The sequence below is a fragment of the Equus caballus genome, chromosome 1 (genome assembly GCF_041296265.1).
Source record: "Equus caballus isolate H_3958 breed thoroughbred chromosome 1, TB-T2T, whole genome shotgun sequence".
NCBI classification, from domain to species: domain Eukaryota; kingdom Metazoa; phylum Chordata; class Mammalia; order Perissodactyla; family Equidae; genus Equus; species Equus caballus.
Genome location: NC_091684.1, coordinates 28,226,107 through 28,251,962, shown reverse-complemented (window position 1 = coordinate 28,251,962; position 25,856 = coordinate 28,226,107). Strand labels below are relative to the sequence as shown.

At 50.1% G+C, this 25,856-nt stretch overlaps 2 protein-coding genes across 3 annotated transcripts in view; one reads left to right on the top strand and one right to left on the bottom strand.

Moving 5' to 3' along the window:
* WBP1L (WW domain binding protein 1 like) overlaps window positions 1-9,696 on the top strand; it is a 54,105-nt gene extending 44,409 nt beyond the window's left edge. For both annotated transcript variants that reach the window (XM_001498544.6, XM_005602268.4), the window contains exons 3-4: window positions 4,571-4,732; window positions 6,096-9,696. In XM_001498544.6, the coding sequence (XP_001498594.1) occupies window positions 4,571-4,732; window positions 6,096-6,838 (905 nt within the window). In that variant the 3' untranslated portion in view covers window positions 6,839-9,696. The remainder of the gene's footprint in view (window positions 1-4,570; window positions 4,733-6,095) is intronic.
* Window positions 9,697-16,603: 6,907 nt separating this feature from the next.
* Window positions 16,604-22,687, bottom strand: CYP17A1 (cytochrome P450 family 17 subfamily A member 1). The gene is given in 8 exon segments (NM_001082523.1): window positions 16,604-17,229; window positions 17,744-17,847; window positions 18,430-18,599; window positions 18,927-19,142; window positions 19,534-19,620; window positions 20,314-20,543; window positions 20,750-20,888; window positions 22,354-22,687. Coding segments are annotated over 8 exon segments (1,527 nt in total). The 5' UTR covers window positions 22,651-22,687; the 3' UTR covers window positions 16,604-16,945.
* Between the last annotated feature and the right edge of the window lie 3,169 nt (window positions 22,688-25,856).

The window sequence follows — 25,856 nt, the reverse complement described above, 5'->3', positions numbered from 1 at the left end:
ATGTTTTCCATTTTGCTTAGCATGACAAATGCTCCTCACCATGAGGTCACAATCTTCTGAGTTGTCTTTGGGAAATATAATCTCTGGGTATGTGTGTGTTTGGGGAGGCGAGCATGCTCCTGTCTTTCTCTGTGTGTCTCTTTCATTGGGTGTACCTTTTTTAAGCTTTCTCCCTTGTTTGTGAAATCTAGTGAGATCAGAAGTTTGTACAACTCCATAGGGACTAGTCTCGATATTCCCCCTTTTAAAGTTTATGGGACACTACTTTGACTAGAATAGCTCCCAAGAGAATCCATTTTGTGAGAGTTGGACAAGAATACCTCCTGCCCCCCACATTAACTCCATTAAGTGGGACCAGCTCATTAGGGGTCTTTTCTGGACTTCGGCTAATACTCTATCATGCCTCTAGGCCCATTCTGCTCCCAAGTTAGTGTTCCCCCACTCTTGATGCACACAAATAATCCTTTGTGATGCTATATTAGAAATGAAGAAATCAGAACTCAGTTTGAGACTTAGGGAACACCATACAACTGGTACGTCATGGGGAGAATTTTTCTACCCATGATACCATGTGAAAAGAAGTAGGCTGGTGGAATTTCAATAAAGATGTGTTTTCTGGTGCTATGTTAGATACGACTAAAGCAGTTTTGTCAAGGATATGTGTTCCACTTGTCTCATTTCTTTCCCCAGTCTCCTTCTGCCCTGCTTAATTTTTCCTTTAAAAAAAAGTCCTCTTGGGGCTGGCTCCGTGGCCGAGTGGTTAAGTTCGCGTTTGGATCCTAGGTTCGGACATGGCACCACTCGTCAGGCCATGTTGAGGCGGCGTCCCACATCCCACAACTAGAAGGACATGCAACTAAGATATGCAACTGTGTACGGGGGGGGGGGGTTTGGGGAGATTAAAAAAAAGAAGATTGGCAACAGTTGTTAGCCCAGGTGCCAATCCTTAAAAAAAAAAAAAAAAAGTCCTCTTTTTCTATTATGCTTCTAGTTCAGTGGATCTAAGCCTTTCTCTGAATCAAGAATTCCCTTAAGAATCTGATGAATACTTTAAATCCTCTCCCCCAGAAAAGCTTATAAACACATTGCATCAGTCAGGATAGCCCAGGTTATGCCACAGTAACAAACAAGTCCAGAATCCTAGTGGCCGAAAACAACAGGTTTATTTCCCGCTCACACTGTATGTCCATTGCAGGTTGGATGGGAGCTTTGTTGCCACTTCATCATCCTCTGGGGCCAGACTGACCCTGAAGTCACTGTCTGAAATGTTGCCAATGATAGAAGGCAGACTAATATAATAGAGACTTCTCACATCAGCAAGAAATGTTCTGGCCTCTAAGTGACATATGTCACTTCCAATCCCAATTCATTAGTTAGAACCAGTCCCCAAACTGCACCCAGTCATAAGGGGGGCCAGGAAGTTCAAGGTTACCCATATGCCCAGAGACAGAGAGGAGAATCAGAAATGTTTGGCCAACATGAAAACCAGTGCAGGAGATTTTTCCTGTTAAAAGCATGGGTTTAAAAAAAAAGCATGTTATAAAAGCTGAGAAATGTTGCCTTAGATCATATATATTGCAGCATAAGAGTTAAAAGTTGGTTTACCCTTAGGTAAGAAACTACTGAAAAATGACTGGGACACTAAAAAATAATAGAGTGGCCGACCCCGAGGGCAAGTGGGGAAGTTCGTGCACTCCGCTTCCGCAGCCCAGGGTTTCGCCGGTTCGGATCCTGGGTGCGGACCTAGCACCGCTCATCAGGTCATGCTGAGGCGACGTCCCACATAGCACAACCAGAAGGACCTACGACTAGTATATACAACTATGTACCAAGGGACTTTGGGGAAAAGAAGGAAAAATAAAATCTGTAAAAAAAAAAAAAATAGAGTTCGATGCTGATTATCTATTGGGAGTAATACAGAAGTATAAGTATAAAGGATTGTGAGATTATGCTGGGCAAGTAAGAGAAATGTTGGTAATTGAAAGAGTGGTTAGCCCAGAATCTGTTAGATGTGACTCTAAAATAGACTTGGGGCCAGGCTCTTCAGCAGAGTGCACTGTGCTTATTTGTGCTGCCTCCCTTGGGCGCAACCCCACCCCAGGAAGCTGGGAGCTGACTGGATGGCGGGGGCTGGAGGAGATGTCCTAGGAGGCATCAGGTGGCCTATCCACTCCAGAGCCCGCTTCTGGCCTCAGCACCATTCCCTAAGGGCTCCTCTATCAGTGTTTAGTCTTCAGTCAGCCAGCAGCAGGAGAGAAATCCAAGTTAAATTCAGCAAATGTCAGTAGTGGATCTGGGAAGGACCACAAGGGAGACTTCTGACTTCAACTGATGTTTATGTTCTCTGCTTAGGAATGGGATTTTTCTGTCTGCTCATGGGAAAAAGGGAAAAAGTCCTCCACCCATTGTCCTCCGCCTGTTCTCTTGTTGCCAGACCTCGGCAGAAGGTCCCGTTGAACGCTGACACGTGCCGACAGCAGTTAGGTGTTGCCAGACGGCCAGGACCGGGCGGCTGTGCTGCATACCGTCCCACCGGGTTGGGGCGGCTTTGTGGGGAGATTCAGCAGAGACACCCCTGGGGGACAGAAAGGGCCCCTGCCAGAGGCCACACCCTAAATGTCAGTGGGACCTTTCAGAATATCATGTTCTGGTACAAATGGAAAAAAATCAGTGTTTATTCATTTACAAGTCTGCTTGTGGGGAGAGGCAGGCTTTTTTTTTTTTTTTTTTAACGATGTTAACTCATCCTGACGAGAGATACATGTGGAAATACTTAAATTCTAAACACACATTTATAATTACAAAGCAGATGATAAAAGATACATATCATTTGTAATGGAAAAAATTGAAGTTATTCAGGAATAGAGAACAAATGAACATTAATATCTATTCTCATTTAATAACAACTTACCTTAAACTTATTCTTCAGATAAATCATTTATTGAGAAAAAAATACTCTTTTTATTTCAGAGAAGTAGATGTTTATCTTAGAAAAATTAGGAGATGCAGATAAGCAAAAAATGAGGGAGCTTGTACCAGAAAGTCTGTCCTGTCATCCATGAGTGACCTTGTGGCTAGCTTCTTGATCATCCTTCTAGACGTCTATATATACTTTTTTTTTTAAACAAAAATTAGGATTGTGTTTTGTAACTGTTTTCATTTAATAGAAGAAACATCTGTATATGTCAAAAATAGTATTCTATGAACAATTTTTTAATGATTCATATCATTTCATTGTCTGAATATATTCCCAGAGGAATTAAAAAAATCTATCCAGAAATATACTAATTTTTTTTAATAAAAGCCAGCAAAAGTAAAATTAGTCACAGATATTTTTAAGTTTTAATTTACTCTGTTTCCAGCTTTATAATTTGAAAGAAGAAAATAATTAGGAGGAGAAAATCAAAATTTCTCATGATTGCACTACTTAAAGATGTCATTATTTTTGTGTTTTTCCTCCCAGTTTTTCCCCCTCTATATGTATATATATTTTTTTCTAAAGAAAAATTCCTCGTTAATTTGGAAAAAATACTTAGAAGGCTTTTCTGCATACATTTGAAGATTGGGGAGGGGTCTTATTTTGGGATTTGCCGAGATTCTCTGAGTACAGTCCAGGAGAACACAGTGGGAAACGAGAAGAAATATTCCCCCCAGAGAAGAGAGAGCTGCGGGTCTTGCCCCTGTTCCTCTAGCCCTCTCCAGAGCAGGGAGGAAGAAGGGGAGGCTGCCAGTGGCCCCAAGTCTAACGCAGCAGCGGGCCAAAGGGAGGTGGGAGCGGATTGTTTGTGACAGTGGGAGATGGAATTGTACCAGATTATACCAAGAGCAGAGGAAGTCATTTACACTCTCTAGGGAAGAGATGGACCTGAGGCAATTAGAATTTTTCCACCACTAACTTGAGTGACTCTTGTGTTACAGAGGCATACATGGTGGAGAAAAGCCCCTGTTCTTTGGTGATAGCAGGAGAACCCTAAGTTTGCCTTTGTCGGGCGGCCCCTCCGAGGCCCCTTGCAGTTGGGAATCTGCTGAGTTGTGGAGATTTTGAGGGGCTCTTTGCTGTTGGTGAAGAGCCCCGTGTTAGCAGCAGGAAGCGAGCCTGGGAGCTGTCCCTCTGGGCTAGAGCAGGACTGGGGGAGAGATGGGCACCAAAGGAGGCCGAAGCGTTTTCTCAGAGATCTCTTAAGAGAGGAAGAGTACACTGTCCTGAAGGGTGAGCATATGTAATGCCCACCAGACCTAAAATACGGGGGGACCAATGGTGCTAGAGAGATGCCTCGACACTCTTCCCTTCCCCCAAGGTCCCTGGAGGTGCCCTGCAGTGAGTGACCTCCTTTATTGTCATCATTCTTAGGTTCCTGCCCTCTTGCATCCCATGTGTCTTTTACTCTGACACAAACATTTATGAAAATTGAACACAAGTTCTAAATGTCAGTTTACTGAGTGAGGCCCGACAGTGCCAGCTTCGACCAAGCAGGTGCTGTCCCAAGACCTCCCTGTTCTGAGAGCTGCCCTCTCTGGCTGGTGTTCACTGTGTGCGCATGCCTCTCTTGTCTCACCTCCCCACCCCCAGGGTTCTGGCTGGTGTGGACCATCATCATCATCCTGAGCTGCTGCTGCGTGTGCCACCACCGCCGAGCCAAGCACCGCCTGCAGGCCCAGCAGCGGCAGCACGAAATCAACCTGATCGCCTACCGGGAAGCCCACAATTACTCAGCGCTGCCATTTTATTTCAGTACGTACACCAAAGCCACCCAACCCTACCCTCAGGAGCCCAGGACGCACAGACTGTGCATCGGTGGTCAGAGCCCCCATGGTCATAGGGGGTCTGCGCCCCTTGCTCGGTGCAGAGGAGGGTCTCGAAAGTACGGGAACAAGGGGGCACTCGCCTTTAACACAGAGGAGCCAGTACTGTGGATGCTGCTTCCTGAAGTCACTGGGCTATTCCACATCCACACTGGCTGGGTTCTGACCAGGTCTCTGCTCCTTTAGCAGACTTTTTTAGACAGGTGGTTGGATGGTGTATGATGTGAGTGAATTGAGATTCAGAGTTCAGTGGCCTGAAATCCTCCCATTTTGCTCACTGCCATGTGATATGCCTGAGCAGAGGCTGTCATGAAAGGGACAGGTGTGGGGGGTGACATTGGGACTTCCTGAGAACCAAGAAGTTTGTTGACTCGCTGAAGGACGCTCACCTGACTCCCCTGGGGTTCCTTACTCAGGACCTCTCAAATGGTCACTGGAACCCCAGCTGTGCAGCTTGTCCAAAGCCATTCTGCAGTGTGTCCTACAGAATAAAGGGGTCACGAATGTGGAATTCCACATCTAGCAGGGTGAACTGCTTAACACAGTGCCTGGCATGTAGTAAGTGCTCAATAAATACTAGCAATTATTGTTATATCATAATCGGATCATCTGTACCTCAAGGCATTCAGCACATTCAAAAGATAACTCACCTGGCATGTTCTTAATAAGCATCCGATGACAGGCCCCTCACCCTTCACTGGTAACCCACCTGCTCTTGCTCTGAATCAGGATGGGGTTTGGTTTGTCTTTCCAGACCGCCTCTAGCCCCACTAGAGTGAGAGACAATACAGATTCCTAACCTCCCAACAAAAAGGCTCTGTTCATAGTATACATTTGGAAGGGTTAGGGGGAGAAAAAAGTGGTCAGGAAGTCTTAATTCAGGGTCCCTGACCCTGAAGCCTGTGGGACGTACATGGAGGACTCAGTCTGAGCAGGAAACATGAGACTTGCGTGCATGTGGAAACAGATCCATTCCGGGCAGACGTGATCTCTTGGCCATCCACCACATTTGCCCAACCCTCAGCCTTAACTGCAGACAGGCGAGAAGCTTTTGCCTGGAAGCCACTTCAAGGGCTCTCAGATTTCAAGAAGCTCTATTAGGTCACTCCCAATCTATCCCTCTTTCTCAGCAAAATTGCCCCCAACCCCCTGCCCTGCCCGAAATCGAGAGCTGTAGCCGTCACTTGGTGGGTATGCTTGGGGTGGGGAGAGACGTGTTAGTGTGAGCTTTGCAGCCTGTCCTAGAACAATTGCCAGTGCAGTAATTTCTCCTCCCTACCTCCCCATTTTAGGGTTTTTGCCAAACTATTTACTACCTCCTTATGAGGAAGTGGTGAACCGACCTCCAACTCCTCCCCCACCATACAGTGCCTTCCAGCTCCAGCAGCAGCAGCAGCTGCCTGCGCAGTGTGGCCCTGCAGGCAGCAGCCCCCCAGGCGCCGATCCCACCAGGGGCTCCCAGGGGGCTCCAAGCAGCCCCTTGTCTGGGCCCAGCAGAAGCAGCACGAGACCCCCGAGCATCGCAGACCCTGAGCCCTCCGACGTGCCAGCCGACCCAGCAGCCACCAAAGCCCCCGGAATGGAGCCCAGTGGCTCTGTGGCCGGCCTGGGGGAGCTGGACCCTGGGGCCTTCCTGGACAAGGATTCAGAATGTAAGGAGGAGCTGCTGAAAGATTACAGCTCTGAGCAGGGCACCGCCCTCCCCGACAACAAAGACAAGACGCCTGGCAGACACCGCCGCTTCACGGGGGACTCAGGCATCGAGGTGTGTGTGTGCAACCGGGGCCACCATGATGATGACCTCAAAGAGTTCAACGCGCTCATTGACGATGCTCTGGATGGGCCCCTGGACTTCTGTGACAGCTGCCACGTGCGGCCCCCTGGCGACGAGGAGGAAGGGCTCTGCCAGCCCTCCGGGGAGCAGGCCCGAGAGCCCGGGCACGCCCACCTGCCGCGGCCGCCTGCATGCCTGCTGCTGAACACCATCAATGAGCAGGACTCCCCAAACTCCCAGAGCAGCAGCTCCCCTAGCTAGAGCAGGCCCTGCTGCGCCCGAGAACTTGGCAGAGCAACCAGGGTAGGGGAGAACCACGAGAGAAGCATTAAATGACTTTCAGAAAAAGTGGGACAGCCACTTCATTCTTTTTTTTCCCCCCTCCGCTCCTGCATTTTCCTACATCTCCAGGTACAGTATGGGGGCGTGGATGCGTCTGCCCCCACGGAAGCACAGTGTTGGAGGGCTGAGAAGTTGATTCTGAGACTCATTCCTCATACCCCACCTCTGTCCCCTTTGTCCCCTTTTCAAGTCATATATCACTGCCTGCTGGAGTCAAAGAGATTTGTGTTTTAGAAGCCCTCAAGGAAGGGAGCTGAGACTGTGCCCTGAGGTGACTCTTGGTAATGGAGTGAATTTATGCTCTGGTGTTAGTTTAAGAGAACCTTGCTGTGTCTCAGCCCTGGGTGACAAAGGAAGCCTACAGAGGCCCAAAGATTGTTACCCCTCGCTGCCGGTGTCTGCAGAGCCAGAATTGGGCTAATCCTCTGGGAGGAGGAGAGCTGACCGGCAGTTGGAGGGGTAGGTTGGTAGGGGGCTTGTTGCTCTCTCAAATTCCTGGTGACAACATTGATGCCCCACTGTGCATCTTTGAGGGGCCCTTCTGAGCAGGTTCTGGCTGGCTACAGACTGGTTCAGGTATGGAAAATTATACCACCTTCTCTTTTGGGTTTTTGTTTTTAAAAAAAAAACAAAAGCGAGCTGAAAACAAGAACTTTACCAGTGGGCAGGCAAGAATTCTGTTCTGGAAAAGGGAAGTTTGTGGCTCTTTCCCAAGTTGGCCTTGAAAGAGCCTGGCTGCTGTATAGAGCCAGAAGGAGATGTTTTGTGTGTAGGCTTGGGTGGGGGTATCCTGGAACTTCTGCGGGTGCGCAGGAGGCCCTAAGCCATGGCTGTGGACAGAGGTGCAGCTTTCTGCATCTCTCCCCATTGGTCTGTGCCCACAGGTGACCAGGGCTCTCCCCGTCCCAAGCACACAGTCTGCAGGCCTTGAGGTCTCACGGTTCTGTATGAACAAATGAGGAGGCTGTGGGTCCGGAGAACAGGCAGCCCCATAGCCTGGTCTCCCACAGTATTTTCTCTTGATTCTGAATAAGTTGGTTTTTATTTTTAACTGACCACTTGGAAAAAATGCCTTTGTTATCTGTGATTTTTATGCCCTTTCCCTGCCTCCCGGCTTTGAGTGGGGTAGCTAATTTGTGTAGCCTTTGTAAAGAGCCTAAGTGGCTCAGGTAGGAGCGTGAAGGCAGCCATCCAGGACAGTAGGATCCTTATTACTATGGTTTGACTTCAGATAACTAGTCGTACTTTGGTAGGAAGAGTCTGAATGGAGAAAGTGAATAGCCGAAACTAACATTCCCTGTCCAGCCCTGTTCATACGAAGAGTTTGGTTCTTCCCCGACTTTTGAACGATGACATTCAGACAAGGCATTGATGTTATGATAAGAAAGGAAAAAAAAAACAAATATATATATATATATGTATGTATACAAAAATAGACAAATCCAAGGCTGTGAGGTGAACGAGTGTCTGCGTTTGGAGTCCACAAAACCAAAATCCATGTTGAACAAAGTGAAGTCCATACACAGTGACTTTTTGGATAACCTGTGTGTGTCTGTCTGTTGTGTGTGAGCCCCCAGCCCTGTTTTCCTGTGAATATACTTTGAATGGCAGCCATTCTGCATGTGTTAACCACACGTTTGGAGCAGATATGGCCCTCTCAAGGTAATTTATTTTACGCATTTACTGTTTACTGAACAAATGTCTGACTGTGTACTCGGGTGTATTCAGCAGCATTGTCGACGGCAGTCCCCTGTGTTTGCCAGAGATACTGTGCTCGAAGTAGAGGTTTTACTCTACCCATCACTGCAATTTGCACATTGCTCCGTGGACGCTCAGAGGCCTGTGTTCTGTTCCCTGTTGTGGAAACGTGCTCTGAACCTGTCTGCCTCCCTCGGCTGCTCCTGGCCCTCCATCTCAGCCCCCAGGGGGTGTCCACAGCCACTCGGGACAGAAGGCAAAGGTGGAACTTCAGACAGAAGCTTGACTGGATCTTCAGTGACAAGCTTGGACTAGTTGTGGCCCAGACGGCCGCCCTGCCCAGAACTGCCAGGAGGGTTTGGCGGATACCGCAGTGCCATCGGGCTTACCTCCCTCTGCTGAGGTCCACTGCATGCAGGCAAGCCGGTGTGTGGCGCGGGGCGGGAGTGCATCAGCAGCCCTCAGATGCCTTTCCTTCCACCTGTTTTTTTTTTTTTAAAAAAAACCCAAACAACTCACTGAAGTGTCTCAAAGGAGATCAAGTTTTACCAAAATGAATCCTTCTTCAGTTAACTGATCAAATGGATGAATTCTGGCCCTCTCAAGTTTCCTTCCCCAGTTAGAGTGGGGAACTGGTCCGAGTGTTCACTGCAGCGTCCTACCCTAAAGGCACGAGAAGAAAAAATGCAGCCGGTGGAGCTGGGCTTGATTCCAGCCGGCACAGCCTGGCCCCTGCTACGGGAGGCTACCCTGCGTGGGAGCGAGGGAAATAGGGAGTCGGGACTAGTTAGGGGGCCGGGAGATTTGATCGAGTCTGGTTTTCCAGGTGAATGAGAAGGAAGGGGTCAGTGAGGGTTTGGTGCTACAGTCGGAAGATTTGCAAACGCTAACACATTCCTGTGTGAGGCACATCACCATTTGTCAGTTATTGTGAATATGTGTATTTTAAGCAATAAGATTCAGCTGGTCAGACTTTTCTGGGCAGTCTCGGTGACGCATTTCCTCTGCTGTGATTGTTCTGAAGACAGAGTGGCTCTAACCACTGTGAGAAGCCCAAATAAAATTGATCCTAAAAATTCTACTGCTCCTTTTTCTTGCAGCACCATGCTCCTTGTTCCTCTTCCTCAGACTTCGGGGGTCGCACCTCAAGATTCCTGACTGCAGGCTCTTTTCCCTTCTCCACACAGAGGCTGAGAGAAGTCACATGGCAGTTGGGGACAGGCTCCTGGGCCAGGCAGAAACTGCAGGGCCCAGAGAAAGCTGGGCAGTGCTGCTGCTGAGGCCACACTTTGTTCTGAGGAATTTCCCCCAAACCCTCTCTCTGCCAAGGGTATATTTGTGATGTTGTAATACTTTGTAAAATCTCACAAATAGGTTAAAATCACGCCCCAAATAGCAGAAACAAGTTTTGTCAGGTACCCCGAAGCTAAAACATGACATTTAAAAGGAAGCAAGCACGCCATGAGATCTCTCTGAAGGATGTGCTAGAAGTGTGGACAGGCACAAATAATGCACAAAATATGTATTATTGAGTCTCCCACTTTGTGCCCAGCACCGTGCTGCATGCTAAGGAGAACAGGAAAGACATAAGACAAAGCCCCTGCCCTCCAAATGTTAAATTATAGTTAGCTAAATTATAGTCATACCTGTGTGAAATAGTCAACAATATGAGGTAGGTTGAGATGAAGTGAGTAATACAGATTCAAAGAATCTTAACAGGTGGTGGAATGTAGTTTGAGGTCTTGCATACCAGGCAGGATCCTCAGAACTGCTTTTTAGCCCATCGGTGGGCGGGGGCGTGGCGCGACTGGTGTGCCAACATCGGCCATCCTGGGCCAATGATTCTTTCCTAAGGTTCATTGTCATTTTGCCCTTTGTTTAAGATAGTCCATCCTCTTAGAACTTTGAGTCAGGTCTAAGGCCCTGCTGGAGGGGAAAGAACAGCCCTCTGCCTCTGCCCAGGAAGGGGGGCAGCCCCACCCAGCAAGACTTGTCTGGGGGCAAAGCAAGACGATGCGCATCCTCGGAACCCTCCCAGAAGGGCTTCCTGCCTCCCCAGGTGGAGCACCTGGGCTGAGGAATGGGGAGATGCTAGCAGAGAGCATCTCTTCCCTAGCCCCTGGGTTTACCCTGCAGTCAGCTCTACTGTTTCTAAGAGTCCAGTGTAAGCCAGACATATTCCTGCCCCCATCTTTGACCCTGGGCCAGAGGACCCTGTCCTGGCCCTTCAGTGACTCCAGTGGGGTGGTTGCTGCCTAGTTCCTTCTAAACTTTTGGGCTCTTCCAAGTAACCCCAGGGGAGCCATGTTAGCAACTGAAGACAGCTCTGTTCTAAAGCCACAGGAAAGAACTGGGGGAGAAAATCACGCCTGCCTTTTTTAAGCTAACGTCTGAGTGGCACAGAAACAAACTGATACAACTCTTGGGGGCTGTGTGCCAGAGACTGTGCATGAACCCTTGATACCCAGGGTTCTAGGGCCCCCTCCCTGAACCGCAGGCGCCTGGGTCCCTGAGTCACTCATTTCTCTCGTGAGGTAGAGCACTGGCTGTCTATTGCCCAGGTGACCGAGTTCAGGTGGAGACAGTACCAGTGCCCTGAAGTACAAAACAGAATAGCTTTGATGAACGAGAATTTCAAGAAACTCCCCATTCTCCAGTTTCCTGTTTTCAGCCAGGAGGCAAAAACCAGGGTTTGACTCCGGAGAAGGAGCAGGAAGTGGGTTTGGCTGACTATTGGCCAAACCTGCTGGGAAGGGCGGTGGGTCCTGGGAGGTATTTGGGATGCGAGTTTCCAGCCTGGGAGCAAGTGACCGGCTTTACTTAAGAGCTAAGCATTTATCAAGCACCTGCCCTGTGGTAGGCATCGGGAATGACAATATGCCTGAGCTCTGGCTCCTCTTTGCAAGACTAATGGTCTAGAGAGGAAAGAAGGCACAGAAGTGGTTTTAGTAGCACATGGTGAGTACCATGAAGTGTCTGCGCACAGGATGCTGTGAAAGAGGATGTAGCCCACATATGGGTTCAGGGCAGCCTTCCAGGACCCCCCAGGGACCTCTAAACTGAGCTTGCCAGGTGAAGAAAGGTGTAAAGTGAATTCTAGGCAAATGTTCGTTCTGCAGATTATTGAGTGCCTACTATGTGCCAGGTGCTAAAAAGCACAAAAGAGCCTGGGAGGCCTGGAACAGGAGAGTGTGGGTGTCATGTCTAAACCTGCGAGTAATTTACTCTTTCTACGTCACTGCATTCTGGGAAGTGACGGGATGAAGCTGAAGAGATAAACTGGTAATAAAAATATTTTAATTTGTCTTTATTGTTTGATCTATTGACTGTTCACACAATGCAGGGATTTGTGTAAGCATCTTACCTATGTTTTTTCATTTTAGCCTCAAAACAGCCCTCCGCGGTATGGACTATAATTATTCCTGCTTTGTTAATGGGGTTGAGGCATTCAGAGGAGTTGACTAACTTGTCCAGGATCACACAGCTAATAAGTGGTAGAGCCAGGATTTGAACCCACATTGGTTGACTCCAAAACCCATGCAATTAACTGGTTGGCTGGACAGTGAAGAGTTGTAATGTCGGTGCTCACAAGCCACCTGAAGAACTTCTGATTTCTTTTCAAAGGTGAGAGGGAACCGGAGAAAGGGTACTGAGCAGGAGAGCAGCATGGTGAGAGGTGAACCAGACACCTTTCCTCAGGAGCTCCTTTATCTCCTCTTCCCCTCCCCCAGCCTCCTCACAAGCACCCAGAGGCCCCCACGCCTAGCCAGGCCTCACCTCGCCTGCCAGAGCCCCTCAGTGCCGCAGTGGCATCACGCCTGGGAGAGGTGGTCCCTGTGGCAGGTCAGTGTCAGCTTCCAGGGAGGGCATAACCCCTTGGAAACATGGTAAAATTCTCAAGAGTTAAAGCTCTTTGGGTCTTCTTTGTATCTTTTCCCTACAAGAGTGTTTTGCTCTTCCTCTGAGGAGATTGAAAGAGAGCTTTCTGGCGGCTTGTGAGGGGGAGAAGAGCGTTTGTGTTTGCTCTCGAGCTCCCCTTCCCCTGTGTAAGCCTGCTCCTCGCCACAGCTTAACCTTCCATTGCTCATCTTCTCACCAGAAGCCTCAAGAAACCTAATGCCACTGGAAAATGTTACAAAACACCCTCTGTGCTGGAGCCATGAAAAGTTTATCTCTGGGCGCTCCACCCACTTCCCAGCTGCCAGCCTGCCCTGGCTCCGGAGGGAAGGAGGGGGCAGCAGGCAGGGCCATCCGGAGCCGCAAGGGGGGTTCCTGGAGGTCCTGTCAGTGGACCCGTCTGGACATACCCGCTCCCCCTCCTACCCAAGCTGGTGGCCTTTGGGAGATGCGTGTGAAAAACCCTTAGAGAAGGACTTCTTTTGCGGATGTGGATAGAGGCAATGATAATAAAGCCAGTAATTATCGAGGCACTGAACACGTTATGTCCACGTTTGATGCTCAGCAATGCCCTGAGGTTGGTGGTACTGTTTCTACGCACGTCTCAGCCACCCATATTACAGATGAGAAAACAGAGGTTTAAGAAGGCCAAGGGGGCCGGCCCCGTGGCCAAGTGGTTAAGTTTGCATGCTCCGCTTCAGCGGCCCAGAGTTTCGCTGGTTCCGATCCTGGGCGCGGACATGGCACCACTCATCAGGCCATGCAGAGGCGGCATCCCACATGCCACAACTAGAAGGACCCACAACTAAAAATACACAACTGTGTACTGGGGTGGGGAGAAAAAGGAAAAATTAAAAAAAAAAAAAGAAGAAGGCCGAGTAAGTTGCCCATGGTCACTCGGTCTGTATATGACAACACTGGGAGAACTTGCCTCCACAGCCTGACTGCTTATCTTCTGTAACTCCCATCAGTGTGATCCTCTCCAAATCACACAGCCCTTTCTGTTTCATCCTCATCAGAGCCTCAGATAACGGGCAGCATGGGTGGTAGGTTATCCCACTTTACCCATGAGGAAACTGAGGTTCAAGAAGCTAGCAATGGGCCTAAGATCCAGGGCTAGGAAACTGAGCAGGCTGAGGACTAGATCCTGCGTCCTCCTCATCCAGTCCTCTCCCCGCCCCACTCTCTGGCCTCTGGGATTGGATTTCTGTCCTCCAGAGATGGGTGTTTATACCTGTGAGTGTGACTGGAGAGAGGGCTCCTCATTTGCTTCAGGTTTCGTGGCCACTAGAGGTCAACCAGAACATTCACACACTCTCTCCCACCCACACGCCACACCAAGGGTCCCCTCCCCTCAGAATGGGGACTCTGGGGAACCGCTCTTCTGAAGGACAGGGGCCGCCCATTTCTAGTGGGAGGGCCAGCTCTTATGGCTCACAAGAGCTGATTGTTAAATTTTCAGGAATTTTATGAGCTGTTTATTAAGCAATCATTAAAAAAAATAAACTATATAAACCTACAATTGAATAAATTATATTAAAAATGAAAAATACTTAAAACTGATCATTTCCTAATTATTTTACTACATGTTACTATTATCTATGCCCTTGAGGTTATTTACATCTATGTATGGTGGGACTACTCTATAATGGTATTTACTATATAATGGTAAATAACATAATGCTACTGTGCGTCTCTTCCCAACTCTGACTTTGATGACATCACTTTGGTGATGGCTTGAAATAGCTCATGGTGGGAGTGTTTTACATCAAGCAATCGGCAAATACTACAAATCAGGGCTATTCCCCACCACCGGCACCAGAGAACTGGTTGTTCAACGTTTATTTCCCATCATACCACTGGGTAAGGGCAGCATGAGGCTCGAAAGGTGACTGTGGGGTCTTAGCAAAGACCTTCCAGCTTTGCCAAGGATCTGGACTTCCTTCTGCATGAGGAGATAGAGTCTACTTATCACTGGACCGATTAGCCCAGTGGCTTAGAGCATTTGATTCAGTCCACTTGTGTGTCTAACCTTCTGCTTGTCAGGTGCTAATGTGCAGGAGAAAGAACGGGAGAGGGCTCCGTCTTGAACTCCAGAGATATAGGGGTGGACAGTGTCCCTGGGGGATGCCACCCCCATTTTAAGCCCAGGCAGATGCTCAGATGCACGTGGGACTCGGTACCAAGGAACAAGCTGACTGTTAAAAGGGGACAACCATGGTGGGCTGTGAGATGTGTCCTGGAGGCAGGTGTTCACTCTGAGCCTCAGGGTTGCAGGATTTAGGTCAGTGGGAAAAGGCCTTCCAGGCAGAGGAAGGGCAGTTTGAGCAGGGGTCAGAGTGCATGAGGTCATTTCCTGAAAGGACGCTCAGCTTGGTACTCTCCCCGGCCAGACACCTGAGGGCCTTCCACACAGACACAGGAGACGGGTGGGAGAGCACGGCTGGCTCCTCCGCCTGCATCACTGACATCTTGGGTCCTAGTCCCAGCCCTGCTGCTAAGTAGCTCTTGTGATTTAAGGCAAGTCACCTCCACGCCCGAGCCCACCCCACTAGCTCTCAGTTTCCTCATCTTCAAACTGAAGGGTTAGTCCCTCATTCCGCTGCCACTCAGTGATCTGATTCATAGTTAGAGAGTGGATGTTTCCATCCCAGTTACACTCACCCACTGCTTCCACAGGAGACGCAGGCCTTCCGCTAGTTGTTTATCTGTTTGTCACTAGCCTTTCAAATTCTGAGCAAACGTGGAATACTTAATTCTCCTCCCTCCGATCTGCTGCCCTCTGCTCTGAGCTGAGAGTAGCTTGGCGGCCAGCTGCTGGGGGCAGAGGAACCTGGGAGAGGGAGGAGGCCTCCTCCAGTGTAACCCTTTCCCATCAGCTCACTGTGGTGTCAGCATCTCTCCAGCCTGCTCGTGATGGGGGCTGAGGTCAGCCACAGTTGCCCACAAACTCCCCTCTAGGCTCCTTAACAAGGCCCTGAGGTCGCTGGCCTGTGAAGGCCAGGACTGAGTTGGGGGCACCATAGGGACTGGTCTCCTGTCACTGGATTAACAATGCTCTTTGAAGGAAGAAGGTGCCGCTGTAATGGAAAACCTCATCCCTCCCTCCCTGCAGGGGCTCCCTTGATTTCTTCTCTCTGAAAATTTGGCCAGGCAGGGCCTTAGCCTGGCCCTGCTGACCTTTCCAGAGCCTTCCTCCAGTCAGAGGGAAAGGACTGGCTTGTTGATGATCTGACCCTGGTCTGGCTGGCGCCAGGGAGCTGGGGTCGGGGCCTCCCTCTAGGCTAGAGGACAAGGGTGTCTCGGGACCAGTCTGGGCTCCATGTTCTAGTGAGGCATTTACAGACCTGTGGGATTTTGGAGCGGGGATCAGGGACAGAGCCCGGGCGCCTCAGCAGAAGGCCGCTGTGGAAGCTCTTTCCTGGCAGTGTTTACCCCGGGACAGGACAAGGGAAAGGAGACCTGCCAGTCTCTGGGGACCGAGACCCAAGGGACAGGGAGCGGTGGGTCGAGTTTGTGGATTATACACACTCTCCCCAAACCAAACCTTGGAGGCACATGCAGCGATGCCTGTTAGGATCATAGCAAACAAGATCTGCTGCTTTCCTTTCAAAATAGAAACTCGGTCCTACCACTTCTCGCCATCTGCACTGCTAGCGCCAGGGTGTGGCTGCCATCATGTCGCTCTCCTGGACCAGCCCCACAGCCTCCTGACTGTTCTCCCTGTCCCCGCTCTCATCCCTGTACAGACCAAGCTCCACTCCGCAACTAGGGTGATATTTTAACAATATAAGGCAGACCGTCCCACTTACATGTTTAAAATCCTCCAGTGACTTCCTCTCATACTTGGAATAAAAACCTAAACTCCTTCCTGATGCTTACAAAGGCCCCATGTCCCCTGTCTCCCACTCTGACCTCATCGGGGACCACTCTCCCCTTCATTCACTCTGCTCTGGCCACGCTGGCCTCTCCCACCTCAGCAGGGGACACTTTCCCCCAGGTCTTCGTTCCTTCCCTGACCATTGTGTACACCTCTGCCATTCTCTTCTCGCATCACCAGCATCCAGTGGAATTGACTTCAAAGCACTTACAAGTCTCTGAAATCCTTCTTTATTTGTCAGCCCTCACTAGAATGTAAGCTTCATGAGAACAGGGAGCTCAAGTGTCCAGGGACAATGAGCAGCACGTAGTAGATGCTCAATAAAATAATTGTTGAAAGAGAGACCAAATGAATAAATGAATGAGCTGCTCAGGGGCCTTCTGAAGAAAAACCATTTGGTTTATACACATCACTGCCAGGGCTGCAGGCTGGAAAAGAAGGCAGAGTGGGCCCCCGAGAGAAGGGAGAAAGGGTGGGGGAGGATGGAGTGGTACCTCTGACTCTGTGCTGTGGGTCACACAGGGTGGAGTCAGGGGTGCTAGGTACAGCCTCTAGGTGCTGCCCTCAGCCTGGGCCTCCCTCCAGGCCTGGCGCACATTAATCTTCACTTTGAAAGAGTCGATCAGAAAGACCGCTGTGGGGTGGCCCTCCAGGGAGGGCAGCTGGCCATCATCCGGGACCTCCAGGTTAAACCTCTGCAGCAACCAGGCCGTGAAGAGGAAGAGCTCCTGGCGGGCCAGGAGCTCACCTATGCAAGAGCGGGGACCTGCTCCAAAGGGCAAGTAGCTTAACGACGGTGAGATGAGCTGGCTCCCCGTTGGGTCCAAGAAGCGCTCTGTGGACATGGGGAGACCGTCAACCAGGGGCCAGAACAGGAGAAAGTGGAGGAGTGCTGCTTCTCTGATAGGGGGAGTCACACCCTGCCTGGGGAGCCCCAGTCTGAGGAGATGGACAGCCTTGCTTGGGGGAACCCCAGCCTGAGGAGAGATACAGCCCTGCTCTCAGATAGCCCGTAATCACACAGAGGAAATGGAATATTCAGGAAGGATGGCAAGGAGGCGGCATTAACAGATGAAAATGCCCCCATCCAAGGGGAGAGGGGGCCAACTGAATGGGAAACATATGCCTAAAGGGCTTCTTAGAGGAAGAGGTTTGCAGATGGTGGAAGGAGAATGTGGGAAACCCAGCTGTGAAGAGTTTGCGTGAGTCTAGGGTAGGTTGGGGGTGTCAGCAGGTCCAGGAGTTTTCTAGGCAGAGGAGCATGGCAGAGGAGCAGTGGTGCTGGAGTGCTGAAGCACAGAGCCCAGGCTGGCTGGGTGGCCTGGGAGCAGGACAGAACAGGGACTCACCAGGCATGAACCGGTCAGGCTGGTGCCACTCCTTCTCATTGTGATGGAGTGCCCACAAATTGATGATGACGTTTGTGCCCTCGTCAACAGCAAACTCGCCGATGCTGCCCCAGAGAGGGAGAGAAAAGAGGCATCAGGAATATCGTCCTCCCTTACTCAGCCCCAAGTCTCCGCAGTCCCCGACCCTGGGGAAAAAGAGCCTTTTATTCCCTCATACCCACTCCCTCATCTCTTTCTCTGCTTCTGCCAGGTGAAATATGAATCCAGCTCTTCTCCAGCCCTCTCTTCCTGACAAGCACTTATGTATCAACACTTGTGTCCGAGGACATTCGTGTCTGTCAGGGCGTGTGGGTGTGCATTTCGAGCTGGTGCATATATGTGTATGTTGTGGCTCTTGGACTGAGTAGGAGCATAGAGCACCTGGTTTTTCAGCCCAGACCGCATGTCTCTAAGCAGCAGGAAGCTTCTGAGGGAGGTCAGGTAGATCTGTGGATTAGTCAATGGGTGTCAGTGGGTGGTAGATACATTGCTCAGTGGGGTTATAGGTAGGATGATTGATGGTCAGTGGTTGACTATAGGTTGACTAGCAAGCTGAGAGAGCCGGGTGGTGGAGGAGGGACCACGTGGGCTGGCAAGCAGTGTTGAATGCATCATAGGGCTGGATGTTATGGGGAGGGAAGGCACACCTGGAGTCAACAAGAGCCTTATGGGGGATGAGCATAGGGGCCACAGGCCGGATACGAAGCACTTCTCGGATGGTGGCCTCCAGCAGAAGGAGGCGGTTCCGGTCACTGAGTGTTGGTGTGCGGCTGAAACCCACATTCTGGTCAATCTCCTCCTGGATCTTCTTCTTCAGCTGAGGGCCAGAGCAGGGTGGGTGTAACCAACGTGCTTAACCCCAGGAGAAGCCTGGGCTTGGAAGAATCCCATCGTCATACCTAGAAGAGTTGGCCCAGACCCTTCCCAATTAAGGTTCCACAGCCCGCAGCCCAGCGCTGCTTCCAGAAGATGGGGCAACTCCACCCTAGGGCCAGAGCCAATCACTGCTTGGGTAAGGGGCGGGGCAGCCCAGTCTTCCAGCATAGAAAGCCTAAGGGTATTGCCTCTCCTTGTCACTGGAGCCAGAGGTGGGTCTAGCTGGGGTCAAGGGTCATTAGGAAGACTGGAGTAGGGAGAATCCCACCTGAGGGTCGTGCAGCAGGAAGGCCACAATCCACTTCACCACAGAGGTGGTGGTCTCCACACCGGCCCCGAAGATGTCCCCTATGGTGGCAAGAATGTGTTTATCCGAAAGCAGCTTTGAATCCTGGTCTGGGCCAGTGTTGTTATTGTCTGAGTTCTTCTTGGCTTGGATCAGTAAGTCCAGCATGCTAGTGATGGAGTCACTGTTGAAGTTCTCCTGGTTGGGTGAGGTTAGAAGACTGTGATAGGGAAGGAACCCCATCTGCAGCACCCTGCCATACTTCCCTCCCAGACTGGAGGTACAAAGCCTTCTTCCACTTGGAAGTGGGGGAGTGGGGCGGGGCTAGGCAGGATCTATGAGTTTGTGGAGGTAGGAGGCAGCACTGGCCTCTCTTTAAATTAGGGGAGGAAGTGGGCCTCTTCTAGGATCCTCTTCAATTCCTCACTTTCCCACCTTCATTCATGTTAAGTCAGTTTGTACTGAGCGCTTCCTGGGTACCAGGCTCTCACCTAGGTGCTGGAGATCCCACACTGTCCCAAATGGACCCCAACCTTGCTCTCATGACACTTTCAACCTCACTCGTAATCTCTTCTGCTCCATCACCTACCTTATGTTTTTCAAAGATTTTACTCAGCAGTTCATTTCGTATGTTAACACAATGCCTCATTTTTTCCAGGGATTTGTTGGGGAAAATCTGGAAAGCAGAAAGAAATGTCAAATCCATTCCTCTTCCATTTTGCTTCTCCAACTACCGGAATTCCTCCTGGAGGCAGATCCTAGCTTTTTGTTTCTGTTTCTGGAGAGTTCCCACTCTAACCTCAACCTTCAGCCAAAATGGAAGGCAAGATGGGGACACAGAATGAGACCATCAGTGACAACTAGGACAATGCCAAAGAAAGGAGAAGGGAGTGTCTCCACTTCTCCTTCGCCATTACATCAAACATCAAGCACTGACTGAGGGTCTGCTTAGTGGACTCTGTCATGTGCCTGGCCCTTAGAAGTAAGATGGACTTGAATCTGAAGCCTTGGGCAAGTTCCTGCACTTCTCGAAGTCTGTATTCTCATCTGTATGGGGATAATAAAACCAACCTCCAAGGGGAATGCCATGATTAATGCATGTGGGGTGCTTAATACTAGCATGTGGCAATTGTAAATATGGAAATAAATGAAAGCCAATATCATGAGTATTAAAATGCATGATCAAAAAGATAAACCTATTTATGTAGAGAAGTTGCAAGATTTTAAGAGTCAGAAGAGATAGAGGTCACTGTGGCTGAGGTGGTCAGGAAAATGGCGGGTCTGGAGCTGAGCAGTAAGAAGAAAAAATAATTGGGGCCACTGCCAGGGTCTGCTGGGATCTGAAGGTGGGGCCTGGCTTCATCCTCACCTTCAATGCGGGGAATATGTCTACCACATTGTCTTTTTCCAGAGTCTCCAGGATGCCTTTGTGGTAATTCTGCATGGTCTCCAGCGCAGGATCCCCTTTCATGTAGGAGGAGTTGAAGCAGATCCAGCAGATTACGTTGGTCACCGCCAGGAAGAGAGGCGAGGACAAGTCTATGGTCTGTCCATTCTGAGTGGCCAGTAAGTCACACAATAAACTGGTTTCATGACATACTGAGGGAAGAGAGGGCCATGAGGGTGGGGAGTTAAGCGGCAGCCTCAACCTGTCTCTACCAGTTCCACCATAGGCAGGGACTGTTAGCAGACAGCCACTAGATGGCAGCAGTAGCCAAGAAAAGGCTAGATTGAGCCATCTGCAACCGTTTCCCCTCCCCAACCCTCTCTTCCCCAACAGCCCCAGGGGCCAAGCTGACACTCACTAATCTTCTCCAGCTTCTGGTTGCCGTCCTTGAACAGGGCAAAAGCAGCCCGCACCAGCTTCCGATGCAGCTGCCAGGGGGCACCATGGTCGGCGAAGGCGACACCCTTTTGATTGTCTGACAGGATGTTTAGAGTTGCCTTTGGAGAGCAGGAAAGGCTATAGGAATTAGACACCATCCACCCATACTTGCCCTGGGCCTCCTACAATCCCTTCCCCTTCCTGAGGGAGAAGGCAGGTACCTGCCATGCTGACCCTCCTGTGGGCCTCTCTGTTCCACTCCATCATGACTGTAAGGCTTTGGTAGGGCGGGGCCTAAGGCCCCTCTACACCCAATTCCATCAGAGAGAGTGAGGAGAAAGAAAGAACCCCCGAATTAGAATGCAGGAGTCCTGGTGGTCCCGGGGTTCAGGTCAATGACAGGGTGATCTCTGGGCTTCTCTTTCCTTGTCAGTTTCTGCCCAATGGAAGGTAGCCATGGGTGGGAAAGCTGTCTGAACTGTGCCTGTCCTGGGGGAAGGAGCAGGCAGGCTTATAGCAACTGCGGACCGCCCAGACCTCTGCCTTTCCCTGGGCCCTCTGGGGGGTGCAGAAGGCACAGAGCTCATCTCGTTTATGTTTACTTTTCCATTGCAAGGCTCTGTGCCTACCACAAGACCACATCTGGAGAGTGTGAATGTCTTGGCCACCCAGTCTGGACTTGGGCCAAGCCACCTCTTCCCAAAAAGCATGAAGGTTGGAAGACTTGTCTCTCCTATCCCCTGACCCCTGAGAGGATGGCTAGCCCCATCTGACTAGCCTCCTCCTTCCTCTTTGCCCTGGAGAGAAGAGCTCAGTAGAGCTAGAAGTGAGACAGTTTGGCCAGCAGACCTGGCTGACCGGTCCAAGAAAAAAATGAGTCAATCCTTGGCCTGATCCGTGATGAGTGGCTGGGGGCCCTCCTGAGGTGTTCAGCAGCAGGGTCCTGGGATGGGGCGTTGGCAGTGTTTCTGGATTAGTCCCCCTCCTCCTCCCTCGAGAGCACCCCAGAAAGCTCGGTAGGATGGATCATCAGCATCCCCAAATTGCTACTGTGGGTCAGCTGAAGCAGTTGTGGACAGCCCCAGAGCAACAGCAATCCCAGTCCTCCAAGAGCCAGTTTACTTCTCTCTTGCACCTTCCCACAAAGGGCAGCAATGCTAACCCCGTTTTCCATATGAAGAGCAACTCTTAAAGGCTATTGATTGAGCGTTTAACTGCGCTGGGCTCTGAGCAAAGTGCTTTATATGCATCATCTCAGTTCATTATGGAAGTCTGGGCTCAGAGAGATCATCATCCAGTTCAGAGGTGAAAGGATTGGGGTGAGGGCTCCCTGACCCGCTCAGACTCCCACCCCACTCCACCTCCTGAGCAGCCTAGAAAATTAGGTCTCCCTTTAATTCCTCCTGCCTAGTTAGAAGCTGGGTAGGGTCTGAGGAGTCCAGCCCACCCACAGCCCTGCTTGTCTGTTTGTGGAAGAATTACAGGTTGTTGGAGCTGGAAGGGTCATGTCGGGCATGGTCTTGGTTGAAGAACTGAACAACCCCAGGGGGTGGTTAGAGAGGGGGGATGATGGGCGCTGCTTACCACTTGGGGCCGCCCGGAGAATTCCTTGCCCTTCTTGATAAGCACCTCCTTGGCCAGTTGGTAGTGGCCGACCATCACCGTAGTCTTGGTACCCATGCGCAAGGAATAGATGGGGCCGTATTTTTTCTGCAGCTTGAAGAAGTTCACATGCGGATGGCCATGTCTGGGAAGGAACGGCAGGCTGCCCACCAAGGGCAGGTATGGGAGGCTCTTGGGGTACTTGGCACCAGGGCACTTAACCTTGGGCCGAAAGAAATAGGCTATGGCCAACAGCAGGAAAGCCAAGAGCTCCCACATTGTGGCCAGTCTCAGCAGGCAGCACAGACAGCTGTGGAGTGGAAGAGCTGTAGCCAAACTAGGGTAGAAGGAGGCCTTTATAAGCGCTGCGCTCGTCTTCGCCTTGGCTATGTGTTATCTCTTGCCTTGTGGAGGTTTATCCTGGAGCACAGCCAGGCCTGAGCCGTTTTCCACAACGGGGAGAGGAACGGGGAGTGGAGGCCTCCTTAAGGACGGGCTCAACTCCAGGGCAAACCCCTAGAGGAGGGGCTAGGTAAGGGGAGCACGGCTTCCTCCTCCCTGGTGCTCCCCAGGGCGCGCCAGAAGCAAATGGTATCTGGGTCGGGGATCAAGGCTTGGGACTTTCCATGTTGTAAATCAAAATGAGTGGACAGATGACATCATCAGGAGGATTACAACCAGCAGGGACTGTCAAAGATATTTTATCCAATCTTATCATTTAACAGCTAAGGAGAGTGAGGCCTTCAAAGGTCAGGCTTGTATAAGGTCACACAAGACAGTGACGGCAAGAACCCAGATGTCCTGACTCCTGGTTTGCTGCTTTTTCCAGAGGCAGTGAAGTGCTCGGGTCGAGAGCATGGGCCCTAGAGTCAGATAGGTTTGTGTTCAAATTCTAGCTTAGCCACTTTCTAGCTATAGGACCTTGGGGGAGTTACTTAACTTTTCTTAAAAAATTGTTTTTATTATATTAAAATATACGTAAGATAAAAGTTACCATTTTAACCATTTTTAAGTGTACAGCTCAGTAGAATTAAAGATACTCACAATATTGTACAACCATTACTGCTATCTACTTCCAAAGCTTTTTCATCACCCCAAACAGAAACTGTACCCACTAAGCAGTAGTCCCCATTTCCCCCTCCCCCAGCCCCTGGCAACTTCTAATCTACTGTCTCTATGAATATGCCTATTTCATGTAAGGGGAATTATATAATATTTGGTTCTTTGTGTCTGGCTTATTTTACTTAGCATAATGTTTTTGAGGTTCATCCATATTGTAGCATGTGTCTGAACTTCATTCCTTTTTTTAAAAATATTTTATTTTTCCTTTTTCTCCCCAAAGCCCCCCGGTACATAGTTTCATATTTTTAGCTGTGGGTCCTTCTAGCTGTGGCATGTGGGACACCACCTCAGCATGGCCTGACAAGTGGTGCCGTGTTCACACCCAGTTTCCGAACCGGTAAAACCCTGGGCGGCTGAATCAGAGCGTGTGAACTTAACCACACGGCCACGGGGCCAGCCCCTCTTCATTCCTTGTTATGACTGAACAATAAAGTACAGACACTGGCAGACCACCCCCGGAGATGAATCTATTCATCTATTATATGGGTATACCACATTCATTTATCTGTTCATTCATTGATGGACACTTAGGTCGTTTCTACCTTTCGGCTATTGTAAATAATGCTGCTATGAACATGGGTGTACAAGTATCTGTTTGAATTCCCGTTTTCAATTCTTTTGGGTGTATACCTAGGAGTGAAATTGCTGGGTCAGAAAGTAATGTTATGTTTACTTAACTTTTTTAGGTTTCAGCTTCCTCCTCTATAGATGAGAATACTAATAGAATATACTCTCATGGTGGTTGTGATTCAATGAGATAGTGCATACCTGGCATGAAATAAACGCTCATTCAATATTTACTCCTATCATTATTAGATTAAAATGAACTTCCTAGTTTTTCTGAGCTCTTATTACTAGATCTTCTTGACAGACAAAACCCTCGTCCTCTGCTGCAAACCTTCGGTGGTTCAATGAGTATCTACCAATGATTTGATGTTACCGGGTGAAGTCTCAGCCCCGAGGGAGCGGACATTGCTGGAGTGAATTATCGTAGAAGGGGTCCTCAGACAAGCAACCAAAACTCCTGGAGCGAGACTCACCAAGGTGAGAGATGGAATTTCTGCCCCTCTCTCGGGCGCTCTGCCAGGGTATTTTGAGGAGTACAGGCTGATGTTAGGGCTATGGGAGTTGAGCAGAAAGGCACCAGGTATGGGAGCTCATGATAAAGATGAGCCGGCAAGGTCTTGTAAGCCAGACTTTCTGCCCATTACTCCAAATGTTCAAACGTGGTTCGGGCTTTTAGGTCCATTCGTAGTCAGAGGTCTGGGCGGTGGTAGTCGGAGAAGCCTTCATGAGAGAAAGGGGATTTGAGCTAGGCCTTGAAGGAGGGTTAGGACCATGAGGCAGAGGTGTGGGGATCGGGGGACGAAGGGCTCTGCCAGAAGGGAAAGCAGCAGAGTGAAATACCTGGAGGCTGGAAGGGGCATGATGGGCATGGGGTGGTGATGGTCCTGACTACAGACGCGAAGGACGAGTGCTGTGGGTCCCTGAGCAGTGAGATCTGACGGGGCACTGAATCAGCCTCTGGAGCCCTGAAATGGAAGGCTAGGGAGGACGGAGGAGCTATGGAAAGTTCTGCATCGAGGGAGTGTAACCGAAAGTTCGGTCTCTAAACCCGATGCCAATCCAAATAATGAGAACAGAGTCTTGAGTGGAAGAGGAAAGGTTTTTACTATGCCAGGCACAGGGAGCAAAGCAAGGGCTCGTGCCTCAAAAATTGCTGGCTCCCCAATGAGGAATGGGTAGGGATTTTTATTTGGGGTTTTGGGGAGGGGAGGGGGCGCATGTAGCTTGTGCAGTTTGGCATTTTCCCACCAGCCTGCGTTTGGCCATGAGAGGCTGCTTGCAGCCAGGCGAGGGGGAGGGTGAGATAGGAGGATGGCAGGTGGGTGTCCTTCGCAGTTGTCTCCTCTTCCTGTTTGAGGCGGGTTCGAGCGCCGGGAGTAGGAGTTGAGGTCTGGGAAGCCTCCGCTCCTCGATATCCTTGAGACAGCGGCTTTCCTGGCAAACTCAAGGACACATGATTAGCTAAACTTTAGTGTGCCTCCAACTCCAGGCCACCTGGGCTTTTCACAATTTGTAACTCCCATTTAGTTGTAAAGCTCAAGGAGTCCAAGTTTAAAGAAACAGGTATTTACATATGAGTGGAGCTAGAGGAGCAGGAAAGGGGGTGGTGGGTTTTAGTTTTAACCCCATATACGCTGGGTTCGATGTGGGGGAACTGATATCAGGGCTGACGTTAAGAGCCTGTAACATATGCCTCACTGTCATTTCTTGCTTTCCATTTCTATGGAAAAGGGGCGTCGTGGTCGTCTAGCTGCTTCCTGCTGTATTGGGGCGACGCTAGGGGGTCCTTGAGATGG